The sequence below is a fragment of the Protopterus annectens genome, chromosome 14.part0 (assembly GCF_019279795.1).
Source record: "Protopterus annectens isolate FY-2018-M chromosome 14.part0, PAN1.0, whole genome shotgun sequence".
In the NCBI taxonomy this organism is placed as follows: Eukaryota; Metazoa; Chordata; order Ceratodontiformes; family Protopteridae; genus Protopterus; species Protopterus annectens.
The window spans coordinates 932,900,026-932,917,486 of record NC_056748.1 but is presented as its reverse complement, the minus strand read 5'-3'; the positions used below and the strand labels follow the sequence as shown (position 1 = coordinate 932,917,486).

At 43.2% G+C, this 17,461-nt stretch overlaps 1 protein-coding gene across 1 annotated transcript in view; it reads right to left on the bottom strand.

Moving 5' to 3' along the window:
- The window catches only part of ALDH18A1 (aldehyde dehydrogenase 18 family member A1), a gene marked incomplete in the record, with an annotated part of 362,299 nt that overhangs the window by 49,327 nt on the left and 295,511 nt on the right, over positions 1-17,461 (bottom strand). Inside the window, 1 exon segment of the mRNA XM_044056733.1 lies at positions 716-811. Within this exon segment, the coding sequence (XP_043912668.1) occupies positions 716-811 (96 nt within the window).

The following is a 17,461-nucleotide window of genomic DNA, read 5'->3' as shown; positions in this document are numbered from 1 at the left end:
TTGTTCTAGAGTTTTGTATTTTAATCTTCAGAAAGGAGAGCAATGCCGAAGAAGAATACCCAAACAGTTCCAGTAGTAGTAGGACCAATGGATCTCGTAAAAAATAATTTACAGCCTTATTTAAATATGCTACCGAAACATGCAACTGCATATGAAATGCAGGAGGAGTCATTACTGGGCACATTGCAGGTGCTGCGAAAAGCACTTCTGGCTAACATCAAAGACTGAAAAAAATACTAATTTCATGAACTTTAACCATACTTTGACTTAGGAACAAAAGTCCATTCCCATCATGGTATCAGAGACCCAAAAGACTTGGGGAAATTAAAAAGTGAAAAAAAAATACATCTATATTTAGATCTATTTCTTGGGTTTTCCACTTGGACTTTGATCTATGTGAGGGAATGCCTCAGGATTTTGGGTTATTATGGCATCTATGACACTTGGCAAGACTCAACAAGGGAAACGTGTAATGGTATCTCAAGTGTGCAATGGTATCTTAAGTATGTTTGGTACCAATACTCAACATCCTTTTTGTCTTTTCAAATCTTGGTGCTGGGGTTCGTCAGAAAATAGATCACTTGGTGGAGATAACAAATTTCCCTAAATCCAGGTCTTCCAGAATCGCAAAAAAAAAAACTGAAATCACAGCTATAGCAAATGCAGATGTGTTACTTACAGCAACAAAAATTTAAGCTGCACTCCATTTACTTACCAAGCCCAAATCGAAATCCATCTGAAAATCGAGAGCTTGTATTCCAGAAAACACAGGCACTGTCCACATGCTGTAGGAAGTAGCTTGCTGTCTCTTCTAAACACACACAAAACATTTTGTTACAGTATAATCAATTTATATGTCACAGCTAAACATCAGTTCTTACTATTCAGGCAAACATTAATTCCTCTTCTGCTAAACAGACAAGGCAAGTAGCCTGAAAGACCCTTCATTACCTGTGCACAAAACACTGCCAAAAGCAAAATATGAAAATGAAGGAGATCAGCAATAAAACTTTGACCTAACACACACAATAAACCAAAGAAAAAAAAATACAGTTGTGTAAGATCTTACCATAACATGAGCTGTCCTGTTTATTATTTACTCTTGGGATATGCTGTTGCAACTAGCTTAACGCCCGACCAGTATACCAAAGCCTTTTAAACTTCCAGGTGTCGTATGTCAGACGTATGTCCTATGTGCAAGGTGTAAAGTACATATGTGAGGTATGGATACAGTACAGTTTTGTACCTACCATAAATGTAGATGTCCGATAGATATGCAACTGCAGTCATAACATATGGGTTGTCCTGCCTCAGGCAGCCCTCGGTCGGCCGGATTCCAAAGTCTGGGTCCGGCGTCGCCTCCTCTCCGACGTCAGAACGGCTGGAGTATAAAGGCATCGGCCGACGCCATCTTCTTCAGTGTTTCTTGCCCCAGATGCCAGGTGCCCTCCTAGGAAGGCTAAATTTGGTGAATGGATAAACAATTCCAGACATGCACAACAGTAATAAACAGATACACCATAGGAGATACCCCCAGCTAATAGGAATAGGGGTAGTGGACCCATAAAGAAGGTTGCAGAGGGGAAGGAGGGTGGGAAAATCCGACTGCAGTTGCATATCTATCGGACATCTACATTTATGGTAGGTACAAAACTGTACTATGTCCTTCAAGAATGCAACTGCAGTCATAACATATGGGTTGAATACCATAGCCAAGCTGGGGGTGGTTGGAACTAAAAAAGTGATGGTGTAGCTAAAATGCCCTGCAGGACTGCCGAAGCAAAGCCTGCTTGGGATCTGGAGTATAAAGGCAGGTTGTAGTGCTTGGTAAATGTATGCACGGAGCTCCATGTAGCAGCCTCTAGAATGTCCTTTGTAGCCACTCCTCTTAGGAAAGCTGTGGATGTGGCTATAGCTCTGGTGGAGTGTGGCCTAATATTGGCTGGCACACCTTTTCCATGAAAAGAATAGCAAAATCTGATGCAGTGTCCAATCCATTTGGAAATTGTTTGTTTGGAGATTGCTTTTCCTTGTACTCCAGCAGCATAGGCCACAAACAGTTGGTCAGACTTTCTGGTGGCCTTAGTTCTGTCCAAGTAGAAGCGTAGTTGTCTGTGTATGTCCAAAGTATGCAGCAGTGCTTCCCCCCTGTTTTGAGGATTGGGGAAGAAAGTAGGCAGGTGAATGGCTTGATTTAGAGACACCCTGGAAATTACTTTTGGCATGAATGAAGGATTGGTTCTTAGAGAGACTCTGTCCTGATGAAAAATGAGAAAAGGAGGTACTGCCATGAGTGCCTGTATCTCCGAGACTCTTCTTGCTAATGTAATTGCCAATAGGAAAACCATTTTCCATGAGAGAAATTGCATTTCTGAAGTTGCTGCTGGTTCAAAGGGAGGAAGAGTTAATTTTTCCAAGACGAAATTGAGGTCCCATGCAGGTACTGGCGGTTTCCTGGGAGGTTTGATATTCTTTATCCCTCTTAGGAACTGTCTTAGCAAAGGATGTGAAAACACAGGTGGATCACAATTGTATTTTGCTGAGATTGCTGAGGCATGAATCTTTATGGAAGAATATGAGAGACCAGTATGAAACATTTCTGCCAAGTATTCCAATATCTGAGGTATACTCAATACTGTTGTATCCTGGCCCCTGCTAGCATTCCAGATGATGAATCTCTTCCACTTGGCTGAATAGGTTTTTCTGGTGGAAGGTCTGCGTGCTTCCAGTAAGATCTCTTGAACTTTTTTGGAAAGAGAGATATCGGAAGGAGTTATGGTAACCTCCAGGCTGTCAGATGCAATGTTTTCAGGTTTTGATGAACAGTCCTGTAATTGTGTTGTGTTAGAAGCAGAGGCCATAGGGGCAGAGGCCATGGTTTGGTCCGAGTTATGCTCAACAGCAATGGGTACCAGTGCTGCCTTGGCCAGTCTGGAGCTATCAAAATGCCTGTTGGTTGTTCTGCTTTGATCTTCAGTATCACCCTGGTCAGCAGTGGTAGAGGAGGGAATGCATAAATTGTTAGGGAATTCCAGCTGAAGGAGAGAGCATCTGTTTTCCAGGCTAGAGGATGGTGGGTCCTTGTACAGAACTTTTCCAGGTGATGATTCATGCGAGAAGCAAAGTGATCTATGTCCGGTCTTCCCCAGGTCCTTGTTATTTGTGAGAAAATGTGAGGATGCAGCATCCATTCATGTGGATCCAAGAAATTTCTGCTCAGCTTGTCCGCCAGTACATTGTCCTTGCCTGGCACAAACTGGGATTGCAAATGTATCTTCAGACTTAGGGATTTTCCCCAGAGAATCATTGTTAGTCTGCAGAGGGGATAAGAATGAGTTCCTCCCTGCTTGTTTATATACCACATGACAGTGGTGTTGTCTGTCCTTATTAGCAAATGTCCTTGTTGAAGTGATTTTTCGAAAGTCTCGATTGCATGTATCACTGCCAACATCTCTTTGTGGTTTATGTGCAGATGCCTTTCCCTTGGTGTCCATTGACCTTGAATGCATCTGCCCTCCATGTGCGCCCCCCATCCATGGTCTGAGGCGTCTGTTGTAATCATTTGACCTGCTTGAGGTTTGTTGAAAGACATGCCTTTGTTTACCTGACTTGCTTGAGCCCACCACAAAAATTCTCTTTGTAGACATGGAATGAGTGGGATTACGTCCTCTAGGCTTTGGCTGTGTTGGGACCATAAGCTTTTTAAATACCATTGCAGCTTTCTCATGTGAAGTCTTGCCAAAGGTATCAGAAGAATGCAAGATGCCATGAACCCCAGGGCCTGCAGGATTTTCCTTGCAGTCAGCTGGGAGAGCTTTGCTAGGCCTTTGAAGTACTCTGGTAACTGCTGTTGTTTTTCCTCTGTGAGATAAGCCATTTGTGCTTCTGTGTCCAGTTTGGCTCCTAGGAAAATAATTTGTTGGGATGGCAGAAGTCTTGATTTCTGAATGTTGACTGTGTACCCCAAGGCCTGTAGTAATTGAATGACATAGTCCAAGTTTGCTATCAAGGTTTGTTTGTTGTCTGCTTGTATGAGGCAGTCGTCCAGGTAAGGGTATATTTGAATCCCCTGGAGTCTGCAGTGTGCCACTACTGATGCCAGGCATTTCGTGAACACTCTGGGCGCAGTAGATAAGCCAAACGGCAATGCTGAGAATTGATAATGCTCTGTCCCTGCAAGAAATCTGAGGTATCTTCTGCAGCTTTGTCTGATTGGGACATGCAGGTATGCCTCCTTGAGGTCCAGAGTGACCAGCCAAAACCCCTTGCCCAGCATGGGAAGGAGTTGCTGCAACGTCAGCATTTTGAACTTCGGCACAATGAGATAAGTATTTAGAGAAGACAAGTCCAGTATAGGCCTCCATTTGTTTTCCTTTCTTGGAACAAGGAACAGTCTTGAATAAAATCCCTGGCCTTGTTCCTGTGGAGGGACCTTTTCTATTGCTTTTATATTCAACAGCTTTGAAACTTGAATGAGTGCCTCTGCCCTTTGATGCAGTGGCAGGTTTGGCATGCCTTGTCTTATTGGTAAAGTATGGAAGTGGAATCTGTAACCTTTGTCTATTAAATCCAGAATCCAGTTGTCCTTGGTTAAGATATGCCAGTTTTTTGAGAATAAGGATAATTTTCACCAAAGGCGCTTCTCTTTGAGCCTTTGTAGACGGTATGAAAGTCAAGTCATTGTGGTTGTCCTTGTGGTGCAGCTGGACTGCCTGCGCCACTTCTTTGATTTGGTGGTTGCCATTGGCGGCCCCTGTAGGAGCCTCGGTATTGGCCTCTACCTCGGGCACGCCTGTTTTTTCCCCTTTGAAACTTGACAGTGTCTGGAAAGGACCAATTCTTTGAAGGCCAATTCCTGCTGAATCTGGGTGGCTGAACCTGGAGGAAATCTTTGACTGTCTGTACTGATTTAGCTTTTTCCTCAATGGACTTCAACACATCTTGTGAATTAGCACCAAAAAGCTTCTGTTTTTCCAAAGGTGCATCAAGTAACTTTACTTTAACATGGTCTGGCAGTGGCTGTTCTTTTAACCAAGCATGTCTACGTATAACAGCCCCAGTCATAGCTGGCCTACATGAAGCTTCCAATGCATCATAACCACACTGTAGAAAATGATTGCTAACCTGCTGAGAGTTATGTACTAAATCCTGCAATGCCTTTCTATCAATAGGCTCAGGAGAGGCTAGCTTTTTCTGTAAATCATCCAGTAAAAAATCCTGGTACTGAAACATATGAAAAAGGCAGTTAAGTGACCTCATGGCCAGGGTGGTAGAGGTATAAACTTTTTTACCCCATCTCTCCAGGGACCTAGCTTCCCTGTCTGCTGGCAGTGGATTCTTGGCTGCAGAAGTAGCCACTCCCTTGGGGCCCTGTGAAATAGTTTCTAGATCCACAGAATGGGCCTTAAAGAGATGCTTATGGGCGTCAGGGACCCTATAATATCTGTCTGGCTTGACAGGAGCAGGAGGGAGAGAATCAGGGTTAGCACTGGAGTCGGAGAAAACATCATCCAGGACATCCATAACTGGAGGGATAGCTAAAGGTCTGTGCTGGGGTAGCTTGAGGAAGGTACGTAGCCTTTTCCTGGAATCAGAGAATTCCTGACCCTGCCATTTAAAATGCTCCCTCAGAGTGTAGGACTTCACAGAACGAAAAATCCTCTGGAGGAGAGGCAGAGGGAATTGATTCCTCAGCATCAGAGTCCTCATAGGCCTGGAAGGATTCTTCTTGGGTATCTGAATGCTCAGAATCCCCAGAGGCTTCATCTGAAAAGAGGTTGTTGGCCTGCTCAGTTCTGGGCCTTTTCTCTGCAGGCGGCTGAGAACCTCTGTCTGGATGAGGCTGAGACCCCCTGATAAGAGAAATAAGATCTGCAGCAAGAGACATGATCTGTTTATCAGAAGAAGGGGCCTGTTTCCTGGCTGGTGGCCTTAGCACGTGCAAAGGCCTTGATGGACATGGATACAGGAGGCCTAGCTGCCCCACATGCAGGAGTAACCTTGTCCACAGGAATGGTGTCGGGTAGATCCAGAACTTCGGTTTCTGGAGGAAAATCAACAACCGGCACCGGTGTAGACTCCGAGACCGAAGGACGTGTTAACGCTGTGTCGTCGGCCTGGAGTGGTTGAATTACCGCTTCCGAAGGGACCGAAGCACTCGTGGAGGGTTTAGGAGGAGTATCGGTGGAGGACACGGGCCGAGGATGTCAGTCCCGGTCCTTTCGTTTTTTGGAAGATTGAGTTGTCGGTTGTTCCGACGGCATGATATAAGCGAAAGATTCGCCGAAAAAAGTCTTCGGCAAATTCTGCCCGGCGCCTGACAGTGCGCTTATTAAAGCAAGCACAGGCAGCACAGGCCGAGACGTCGTGGTCTAGGCCCAGGCAAGGAAGGCAATAAGAATGGAAGTCCTTATGAGGTATTTGTTTACCACAAGACAAACAATTATTAACTTTCTCAATTTGTTCTGACATCGGCTGAGGCAAGAAAAAATGTTCTCCAATGGGGTACTTAGCTTTTAGATGACTTCGGTACTGAAAACACAGGAGCTGACCGACCAGCACTTGTGAACTGCTTCTGCTTCGGGCACCGTGCGGCAAGAAAGACTGAAGATGGCGTCAGCCGATGCTTTTATACTCCAGCCGTTCTGACGTCGGAGAGGAGGCGACACCGGCCGACGCTGGACCCAGACTTTGGAATCCGGCCGACCGAGGGCTGCCTGAGGCAGGACAACCCATATGTTATGACTGCAGTTGCATTCTTGAAGGACATCTAATCCTCAGAAGTGAAGTGCACCAGGAGAATCAGAGCAAACATACAACAACATGCACATCCAGGAAGGGACTAAGGAGAAAAGGATGGAAGAAAAATCTCTTGGCTTGAAGGAGGGGGACAGAAAGCAATAAGGACAGGAGGGAGGGAGCACTGTAACAATGATAAGTAGAAAATCTCCTGTTATGGTAAAATGTTACACAGCTGTACTATGCCCTTCCTTATCACTGTTGCAGGACTCTCTACCCTTGGGAAAGTGCAAAGCTACTACTGGAAAATATGGGATGAAGAAAGGATAGACACACCCTCCACAACCCCATGAAGGATGGCCCTGGCAAATCCTGCCCTAGCCCTGGAAATGACATCCAATTTGTAATGTTTGGCAAAAGTGTGAACAGGAGACCAAGTAGCAGCTTCCAAGACAATCTAGTATCCAGACCCTTGTAAAAGCACCATAAGTGGCTACCGCCCTGGCAGAATAAGCACACACAAAAGAGGCTAACTGCCTGACATGAAACTAGCAAAAAAAAAAAAAAAAAAAAAAAAAACTGCTTTAGAAATCCAGGAGATAGTTTGTTTTAAACACTGCCAAACCCTATTTCTTGGTGTGAAAGGAAACAAAAAGTTGCTCAGATTTCCTGATATGTTTTGTCTTATCCAAGTAATATCTGAGCTATCCATGTAAATCCAATGTGTGTAGTAACCTCTCACTAGAAGTCTATGGAGAAGGAAAAAAAAAAGGAAGCTGAATGGACTAATTCAAGGGCAAATCATTAACCACCATAGGCATAAAAAGAGGACTGTTATGAAGAGACACCCTGTCCTTGTGAAAAAAAAAAAAAAAAAAAAAAAAAAAAAGGAGGATCTACCACGACTGCTTGAAGTTCAGAGACCCTCTTTGGCAGAAGTAAAGGTCGATAATACAGTCTTCTAAGTACAACACTGCAGGACAGAAAAAGCAAGCTCAAATGGGCAAGAGTTAATTTTTCAACAAAAAATTAAGATCCAAAGGAGAAAGAATAGGCTTTCTTGGAGGCCTGATATGAAGGACACCTTTTAGAAATTGTTTGATTTCAATCCTAGAAGCTAAAAGTGGACTCAGAACTTGACAAATGAACTTTAACAAAGGAATACGCCAAACCACAATTCAGCAACTCACACAAATAAGAAAGGACCACCAGGACCTCCACAGAAAAGGGTCCAGGTCATGCTTAAGACAACAAATAGAAAATCTCTTCCATTTAGTCACATATGACTTTCTAGTAGGGGGCTCCTGCAAAACCTGAAGTACATCCTCAGAAAATTGGTACCTGAAAGGAATTAAAACCCTACCACCCAAAGTGCATAAAAACATTAACTGAAAAATCAGCAATGCGTGATTTACTGACTAATTATCACTGGTCAATTAATCATCCAATTTAATTCAAATAAACATAATGCAACCAGCAAAGGACAAAACTTAATCAACTATAAGTAGTTCTTGTTTGTCATTCGAGTCAACATAATCCCAGCAAATTCCTGCAGTAGACAGCTATTATAATCTTGAACTTGACTAAACTACAATTTTCCTTGAAGTACAGAGACTGTGAATTCTACAGGGAGGGACCTGGAATAAGAACGCAGTTGTCAGTTTTCCTGTGTATCCATGGGATGAAGGATGTGCAGTTCTATAGCACTTCTACTAACAATAACTTGAACGCAAGAAACTTAAATGCTAGTCCAGAGATTAAAGTTATGTACTCACAAATAAATACAAGCCTGTGTGATCCATTGTCCATCCACTTCAACTGCAGGATTCAGGTGCAGGCTCAAAACAGGTCAGCACAGATTTTCACAGGCATCAAATACCATCCCTAAATCCCATAATACTCTGCACTTCTCCACAAGGTTCAACTAAATGATAATGTAACCAGTGAGCAACTATTACGTACTTCTATCAAGCACTTATAGGCTCTAAGTAATCCTCCCCAGGCCTCATCTCACTGGCAAAAGCATGACAAGTAGATCTGAAGATGATGGGAAGAGATCACCAAATCTACTGTAGCAACTACACAGTGTTCATGTCTTGCACAAACTTGCGCATCTCTAAAGCTGTAGGACTCGGTCCCTATCTTGTCCTCTTGGGCGACATTATGAAAGGCCACCACAGAAGACAGCAGCACCAAAGGTAGACCAAGACCTGGAGATCACATCCAGCTGAAAGCTTCTTGCAAAGGAATGCAGAGAAGCCCATGTCACAGTGACATACACTTCATCCAGTGAGGCATTCTTAAAAAAAAAAAAAAAAAAAAAAAAGTGACTGCAAAGAGGTCGGTGATCAATTGACTGTGCCATAGAATTAGTAGGTACAGATATATTCTGCTTCCAGAATAATTTATAGCTACCTAGATAAGCTTATTTTAAAAACTTTAGATACCAGCTAATTGATGGCATAATAAACAAATATAGTTCTTGTTAACTGGTTCTATCCAAACTAAGGTATAACTGCCTAAGAATATCCAAGGTATGCAAATAGTGTTCTCCCACACTGGAGCACTCTGGATGGAATACAGGCAAATTAATATTCTGGTTAAGATTGGCTTTGGTGACTACTTTAGCACAGATGTAGTACTTCCCATAGACACACCATCCTTATGGAACATCACATAAGGTGAATCTATACATACAGCTTGGATCTTGTAAATTTTTCAAGTGACAGTCTCTACAAATACAGTCCACGTCAAACACAATCTCCACTTTGCCTACAGATTCAAAGAAAGGAAAAGTGAACTTTGTGAAAATGAAATTCAGAAACACAAGATTCCTTTTTAGGCAGGGGAGCCACCACACAGATGTCAGTTCCCCCTTAAGAGCAGCTGGTGCGACAACAGGTCAATAACTGGAATCTTTACTAATGCATCACAATATCAAGGCAGCCAAAGGACAGTCTAGGATTCCAATAACAGAGACTACTACATTAGGAACAAGGCTGCAAAAGAGAGAGACAGAGAGCAACCATACTGTTGTGAACATTGGCTAGAGGAACCTCCCAGACTGAAGGAGGAGGTGTCCAAAAAGTCTCACACAGGATCTTGATGGCTAAGAAGATGGGCTCCTGGGGCCCACGTCCCCTTCTTACTCATCAATTCAAGAACATCACCAAACTTGGGCTCATCAGAGGAAGACATAGAGAAGTTTTCACTATCACCAATGTCAGTGTCTAGGGATGATGACTCCACTGGGGAAACTGTACTCCTTTTGTGCACACACTCCATTTCACTGTGAGGGAGAGACAAGGAGGGAAAAGGAATGTTAAAGAGACCAAGACCTACAATGCAAATCCTGAATGTGACCATCTGAAGGGGACAGCCGGGATGAGCTCTGCACAATGATGGTGTCTAACTGCAGTTCCCCTGTGGGTACAACACTGACAGGGTGCCATTTCCCAACAGAACATATGTGTCCCAAAAACACTAAGGTAGGAACCCAAATCAGTCTTGCAGAAGTTGACATTACTTAGGCTACCAGCAGGGCCAATCCAGTTGACTCTGAGTACCTCAGCACACAGAACTTAAATGCTGATACATTAAGAAACATAAAATTGCCAATATCACTAAAAAAGCTGCCTTGGCCATCTATGCAAAGTGTAAGCCCCCCCACATGGGTGGGTTTGAAATCGTGCTATTTATGATCCGGGCCAACTAGTTACCTTCCCTGTCTCACAGGTTTGACGAAGTGCTGGTTTGATGCATGGACGTTCGACGATTAGAGTTTGATGATGTGCTGTTCGATGGTTAGTCCATTTGACCATTAACCACAGATCCAAATATAACAGTGCAAAATTTAGTTTACTGAAGGGTAGCCAGTATACTTTTTTTTTAAACAAGAAATACCTTTTATTATGACTTATGACACGGGCAATCATACATTCCAGTATACTTTTTCTTAACATTAAAACGTAACTGTTTAGTGAAAACATGCAAGTTGTTTGAAGAAAGGAGATAACAGACAGCAATATATTTAAGTGGGAACACAGGATTTAACAGGTGGATTAGCATGGCTAACCTTAACATTAGAACAGGAAATTCCCCTGGATGCAGAAGTCAATTTGGGGTAAGTACTCCTATTTGGAGGGCTAAACTTCCATTTTGCAAAGTATATACAGTTTTGTGTATTCTTAAGTTACAATGGGGTGTTTTTTTTTTTTTTTTAGTTATGTTATCAAAGTTAAGTCAGGGACAATGTGACAGGTTTAGAGATAAGACAATACGACTATATACAAGATCAACCTGCTAATCCATGTGTGTACACGCTGCAAGAAACTATCAGCAAAATATGAGAACATTATTATACTATGAAGGGAGATTCTTATAATGCACTTTTCAGACACACCCTTTCCTGTCCCAGTTTAAAGGAAACATTTATTTTTCATGTTATTTTTTTTTTATTTTTTTATTTTTTAATTATCATGAACCTTGTGACTATGGCGTTAATTACGAAAATAAAAATGAAAAAAGATGACCAGTTATGTTTAGAGGTTTCCAGGTCTGAAAGATACAATTAACACGTTTTTTTTTTTTTTTTTAAAGGAATGTCAAGTAGGGAAGACGCAATTACCCAGTTACACTAGGAAGAAATGCCATGTGATTGTAATGTATTTTATTTAAGTGTGGGTTTGCTAATGAATTTTATTCTGAAAAACTTGAGTTCAGATGAAAGTGCTAAATAAATGCATTTATTGTACATTCTCTCTGAGTGGTGGTGTTGGAGTTGCAAGACCAACATATTCAGAAGAACTCTAATGTACAATATCCAGGAAGAATACATTTTATCAAAATGGCTGATATGTCAATATTAACATAAAATGTAAATGGCCTTCTATATACAGACAAAAAGCATATGGTACTGAAGTGCTCTGGGTACAGCTAGCCACATTACAGGAGACATTTGGATACAAATGAGTATTTGGATTTTACAAAAATATTTCAGGGTGGACATTCAGCAGAATATCAGGGAAAAGGCCAGCAATGACACTGGTTGTGAGAGGGGTCCAAACTGTGACAGAAAAGAAAAAAGGAGGACGGTTGTGGTACACTTGTGTTAGTAAGGGGCTACTGTTTGGGAATTACTCTAGCATGTATTTATATTCCACATAAAAAGTACAGTTGTGTACACTTACCATAAATGTAGATGTTAGAGTGTATTCACTGTTGCAGTCCTAACAAAATGGGTTATCTGGCTCCCGGTAGCCCTCACCCAGCCCGAATACCAAAGTCTTCGGTTTATGACGTCGGCTGCTGTCGGCTGTAAAGCTGACGTCAGGTATAAAGGGAGGGTAGTCGATGCCATTTCCTCAGTATTTCTTGCCTTAACTGTCAGGAGCCCCCAAAAGAAGGCTAGATCAGGAAGGAAACAACCTGGAAACATACCATCCAGAAAATAAAGAACCTAGTCTGCACCTTAGGAAAAAAGGGGGAATGGCAGGGGGGAAACCAGGTCTGCAGTGAATACACTCGAACATCTACATTTATGGTAAGTGTACACAAAGTACAGTTGTGTACACCTACCATAAATGTAGATGTTCGAGTGTCTTCACTGTTGCAGTCATGACTGTAGGGTTTCTCCTCTGCCCACAGGCAGCCCTCGGTCGGCCAGAATTCCAAAGTCTGGGTCCTGCATCGGCTGTTCAGCCATGCTCCCTGACGTCAGAGCGCCAGGAGTACAAAGCTGACAGCTGACGCCATCTTCTCCAGTTTTTCTTGCCCCAGATGTCAGGAGTCCCAAAATGAAAAAGGTCCCAAAACCTTTGCAAATACACCTCAGGAGAATGGTGAAAAGTAAAAATAAAAGGGGACAGGAGAGAGGGAAACCCAGACTGCAACAGTGAAGACACTCTAACATCTACATTTATGGTAGGTGTACACAACTGTACTATGTTCATCGTGTTTCACTGTTGCAGTCATGACTGTAGGGTAGAATCCCAAAGCTGAAAGAAAGGGAGGTGGTCATAAAGAAGAAGGGGCGGCTAAAATGCCCTGCAAGACTGCAGAGGCAAAGCCTGCCCTAGACTTAGAGTAGAGAGGTAGATTGTAGTGCTTAGAAAAAGTATGCACTGAACTCCAAGTTGCAGCTTCCAAAATGTCTTTGGTAGGAACTCCCCTGAGGAAGGCCGCAGAACTGGGATTTGCTTTCCATGGTGTGAATAACAAAGTCTGATTCCATGAGCAATCCATTTAGAAATGGTCTGTTTTGAAATGGCTTTACCTTGGGAACTTGAAGCATAAGAAATAAACAATTGTTCTGATTTTCTGATGTCCTTGGTTCTGTCCAGGTAAAAACGTAGTTGTCTGTGTACATCCAAGGAATGTAAGATCCTTTCCCCTTTATTTTGAGGAGTGGGGAAAAAGGTTGGCAAGTGGATAGTTTGATTTAAAGCCACTTTGGAAACCACCTTAGGCATGAAAGTAGGATTAGTCCTCAAAGATACCCTATCTTGATGAAAAATAATATAAGGTTCCACAGCCATAAGAGCTTGTAACTCTGAAACTCTCCTGGCAGAGGTTAAGGCCAACAAGATTGCTGTTTTCCAAGATAAAAACTTGATGTCAGAAGAGGCAGCAGGCTCAAAAGGAGGCAAGGTTAGTTTTTCCAGAACATAGTTGAGCTCCCAAGCAGGAATGGGAGGAGATCTAGGAGGTCTTAAGTTCTTAGCACCTCTGAGAAACTTGTCTCATGAGCTGGTGGGAAAAGATGGGAGGGTCTGTATTATAATGAGCAGAAATAGCAGAGGCATGTATCTTAATGGAAGAGAAAGAGAGACCCTTATGTAAGAGATCTGTCAAGTAAAGTAAAATTAAGGTAATGTTAGGAAGACGAGGATCAGAATCCTGAGCCTGCATCCAGGAACAAAATCTTTTCCATTTTCCTGCATAAGATTTTCTAGTGCTAGGACGTCTGGCTTCTAAAATGACATCCATAACCTGCTTGGGTAGGAAAGAAGAAATCAAAGGCCCTGGATTAACCAGGCCACCAGGCTGAGAGTTCTGACATGAGAGTGTAGAACCTGACCCTGATGTTGGGACAGAAGGTTCGGAGACTGAGGTAAAACCCAAGGGGACTCCAGACATAGGTTTTTAGAGTAGGATACCAAAACTGCCGAGGCCAATTTGGAGCCAGCAAGATTATCATCTTGGGCTTGTCCTGTTTTATCTTCAATAAGACCCGTGGAAGAAGAGGAAGAGGCGGAAAGGCATATCCCGAGAGGTTCCTCCAACTGAATGACAGGGCATCCACTTTCCAAGCTTCTCTGTGGAAAGTCCTGGTGCAAAAATTCTGTAGTTGATGATCGAGATGGGATGCAAAGAGGTCTATGTGAGGACATCCCCAGACTGCTGTTATCATCCTGAATATTTTGGTGTCCAGCATCCACTCGTGTGGATCCGAAAGGCTTCTGCTCAGACTGTCTGCCAGGAAGTTTTGTTTCCCTGGTAGAAACTGAGCTTGAAGATCCAGATTGCAAGCTAGAGCTGTGTTCCATAGATCCATGGCTAGTCTGCAAAGGGGGTAGGAATGAGATCCCCCTTGCTTGTTTATGTACCACATAACTGTGGTGTTGTCTGTCCGTATTAGTAGTTGTTTGTCCTGGTTGTAAAAGATTCCTGAAGGCCAATAGAGCTTTCTGAATAGCTAACATTTCCTTTAAATTGATATGCAGGTGCTTCTGATCCTTTGTCCAAAGGCCCTGCAGACAGTTGCCTTGAAAATGGCCTCCCCAAGCATAATCCGAGGCGTCCGTGGTTAGAATCTGAGTGGCAGGAGGCAGACGGAAGGGTTTCCCTTTGTTTAGAGCACATGCCCTGGACCACCAAAGAAATTCCTTTTGAAGGCAAGGAAGGACGGAGATCAGTATGTCTAAACTGTGGCAATGCTGAGACCATACACTTTTTAGGTACCACTGTATTTTCCTCATGTGTAGTCTTGCATATGGTATGAGTAACCCAAAGGCTGCAGGAATTTCCTTGCAGATAGCTGAGTTAAAGTTGCCAAGGTTTTGAAAGTTGAAGCCAGCTGTAATTGCTTTTCGGAAGTCAGAAATGCCATCTGGGTTGTGGTGTTTAGAAGAGCACCCAGAAAAGTTATCTGTTGTGATGGTGTCAAATTGGACTTTTTTATGTTTACAGAGAATCCCAGGAACTTGAGGAGGTTCTGTACAAATTCTAGATGCTGGAGTAAGACATCCTTGCTGTCTGCCTGAATTAGACAATCGTCCAGATAAGGGTAAATTTGAATTCCCTTGAGTCTGCAGTAAGCTACTACTGGAGCCAGGCATTTGGTGAAGACTCTGGGCGCAGTAGATAATCCAAAGGGCAGCGCAGAGAATTGAAAGTGCCTCGATCCGGCTATGAACCTGAGGTATTTTCTGCAATCCTGCCTGATGGGAATGTATAAATATGCCTCCTTTAAATCCAAAGTTACCATCCATGCATTTTTGGACAGCATTGGAAGTAGCTGCTGTAGAGTAAGCATCTTGAATTTTGGAATCTCTAGGAAGGTGTTCAAGACCGACAGATCCAGAATGGGTCTCCATGAGTTTTGCTTCCTTGGGACTAGAAAGAGCCTTGAATAAAACCCTTTTCCCCTCTCTGAAAGAAGAACCAGTTCTATGGCATTCATAGCCAAAAGAGCTTCCATCTGGTTTAAGGCCTCCGTCCATTGATGTTCTGGAAGGTCTGGCCATCCTCTTGGCCTTGGCAAGGTATGAAAATGGAATTTGTAACCTCTTAAAACCACATCCAAAACCCATTTGTCTTGGGTTATTTGAGTCCAATTTTGATAAAAGAGAGTTTTCCTCCGAGAGGGGCTTCCAGGGAAGAAATTCCTGTAGCCCCACAGAGGGAGTCATTGAGCTTGTTTCCTTTGAGATTGTGACCTGTCCTCTCCTCCCCTAGGGGTGGAAGCAGTCCACTGTCTTGGTCTGTAAGCAGCTTGTGATTGAGGCCTCCCTCTGGAACGTCTATATCCACCCCTCTGAGGCCTGTCTGAAGTGGGAAAGGACCAATTTTTCTAAGGCCAATTCCTGCTAAATCTAGGAGGCTGTACTTGTAAGAAATCTTTAACTGTTTGCATTGATTTTGCCTTATCCTCCATCTTTTTAATCACCTCTTCGACTTTTGATCCAAACAAAACATTAGGCTGAACAGGAGCATCCAATAATTTTGCCTTTACCTGTTCAGGTAAATTTTGTTCCTTTAGCCATGCATGCCTCCTAATGACTGTTCCAGAGGCCGCAGCCCTACAAGAAGCCTCCAAGGCATCAAATCCACAGTGTAAACCAACCATGCTTCCCAACCTGTTCAGTGGCATGCAATAAATCATGTAATTCCTTATCCTCTGCACAGGCAGAAATGGAAGTAAGCTTTTGTTTTAAGACAGACAATAGAAATTGCTGGTATTTAAACATATGAAACTGACAGTTTAAAGCCCTAATGGACAAAGTAGCAGAAGTGTACACTTTTTTGCCCCATCTTTCTAAGGATCAAGAATCCTTTTCAGTAGGAGTAGGATTTTTGGCAGAAGCGGCCTTAGCTCCCTTAGGACCCTGGGAAATGGTTTCAGGGTCAGCAGAAGGGTTCTTGTATAAAAACTGATGGGAATCAGGAACCCTGTAATATCTATCAGGTTTCACAGGAGCAGGAGGAAAAGAGTCAGGGGTTAAGTTAGCCTTCGAAAAGGCATCATCCACAATATCCACAACAGGAGGGATAGCCAGGGGTCTATGTTGGGGAAGAAGAAGAAATTCCCTCAGCCTTTTCTTGGATTCCGAATACTCCTGTCCTTCCCAGTGGAAATGTTCCCTCATTTCATGCAAAGTTTCCCCAAAAGAGAAATCCTCAGGGGGAGAAGCTGAAGGAATGGATTCTTCAGCATCAGAATCCTCATAAGGAGGGAAAGAATATTCCTGATCAGAAGAAGAAACTGAGGAAACAGAAGCCTGATCAGAGGAATCATAAGAAATATCCTGCCTTGGCCTTTTGTCTGGAGGGGGATGAGAACCCCTAATCATAGTAAGCAAATCCTCCGCCATCTTGAGTAACTGCTTCTGTGACTTGGGAGCCGGTTCAGAAGAAGCCTGTGTAGAAGTCTTTGATTTTGAAGGAGTCTTTGGCTTTGCCTTTATTAGTAGCTGAGTAGGCCTGAAAACCCCTTCGGAAGCCGGTACCTGCACAGCGGCTCCGGACCCATCTGAAGGAGCGTTGTCCGAAGGTCCTGCAACAGTAATATTTAAAGGCCTAGTTGGCTCCTCATGAGAGTCTGTTTCGGCCATCGGTTCTGAAATGGCCGACGACAGGGGCTGCAAAAGCGCCTCACTGATGACGGCCGAACCTGAAGCTGGCTCCGCTTGTGCGTTATCATCAGATTTGGACCTCGGAGGCCTGTCTTTATCCTTGCGACGTTTATGAACTCCGGTAACCGGGACCGTATCCGACGACATTTTGTAGTTAAAGCGCCTACTGAAGTAATGAAAAGCAAAATCGTACCTTCGCTTAATTGTACGTTGATTGAATCTAGCACAAAACCGACAACTAGCTACGTCATGGTCAGGGCCCAAGCAAGGAATACAGTAAGAATGAAAATCCTTATGAGGTATTTGCTTCCCACATGAAATACAATTATTAACTTTTTCTGACATCGGAGTGGAGCAAGAAAAAAGTT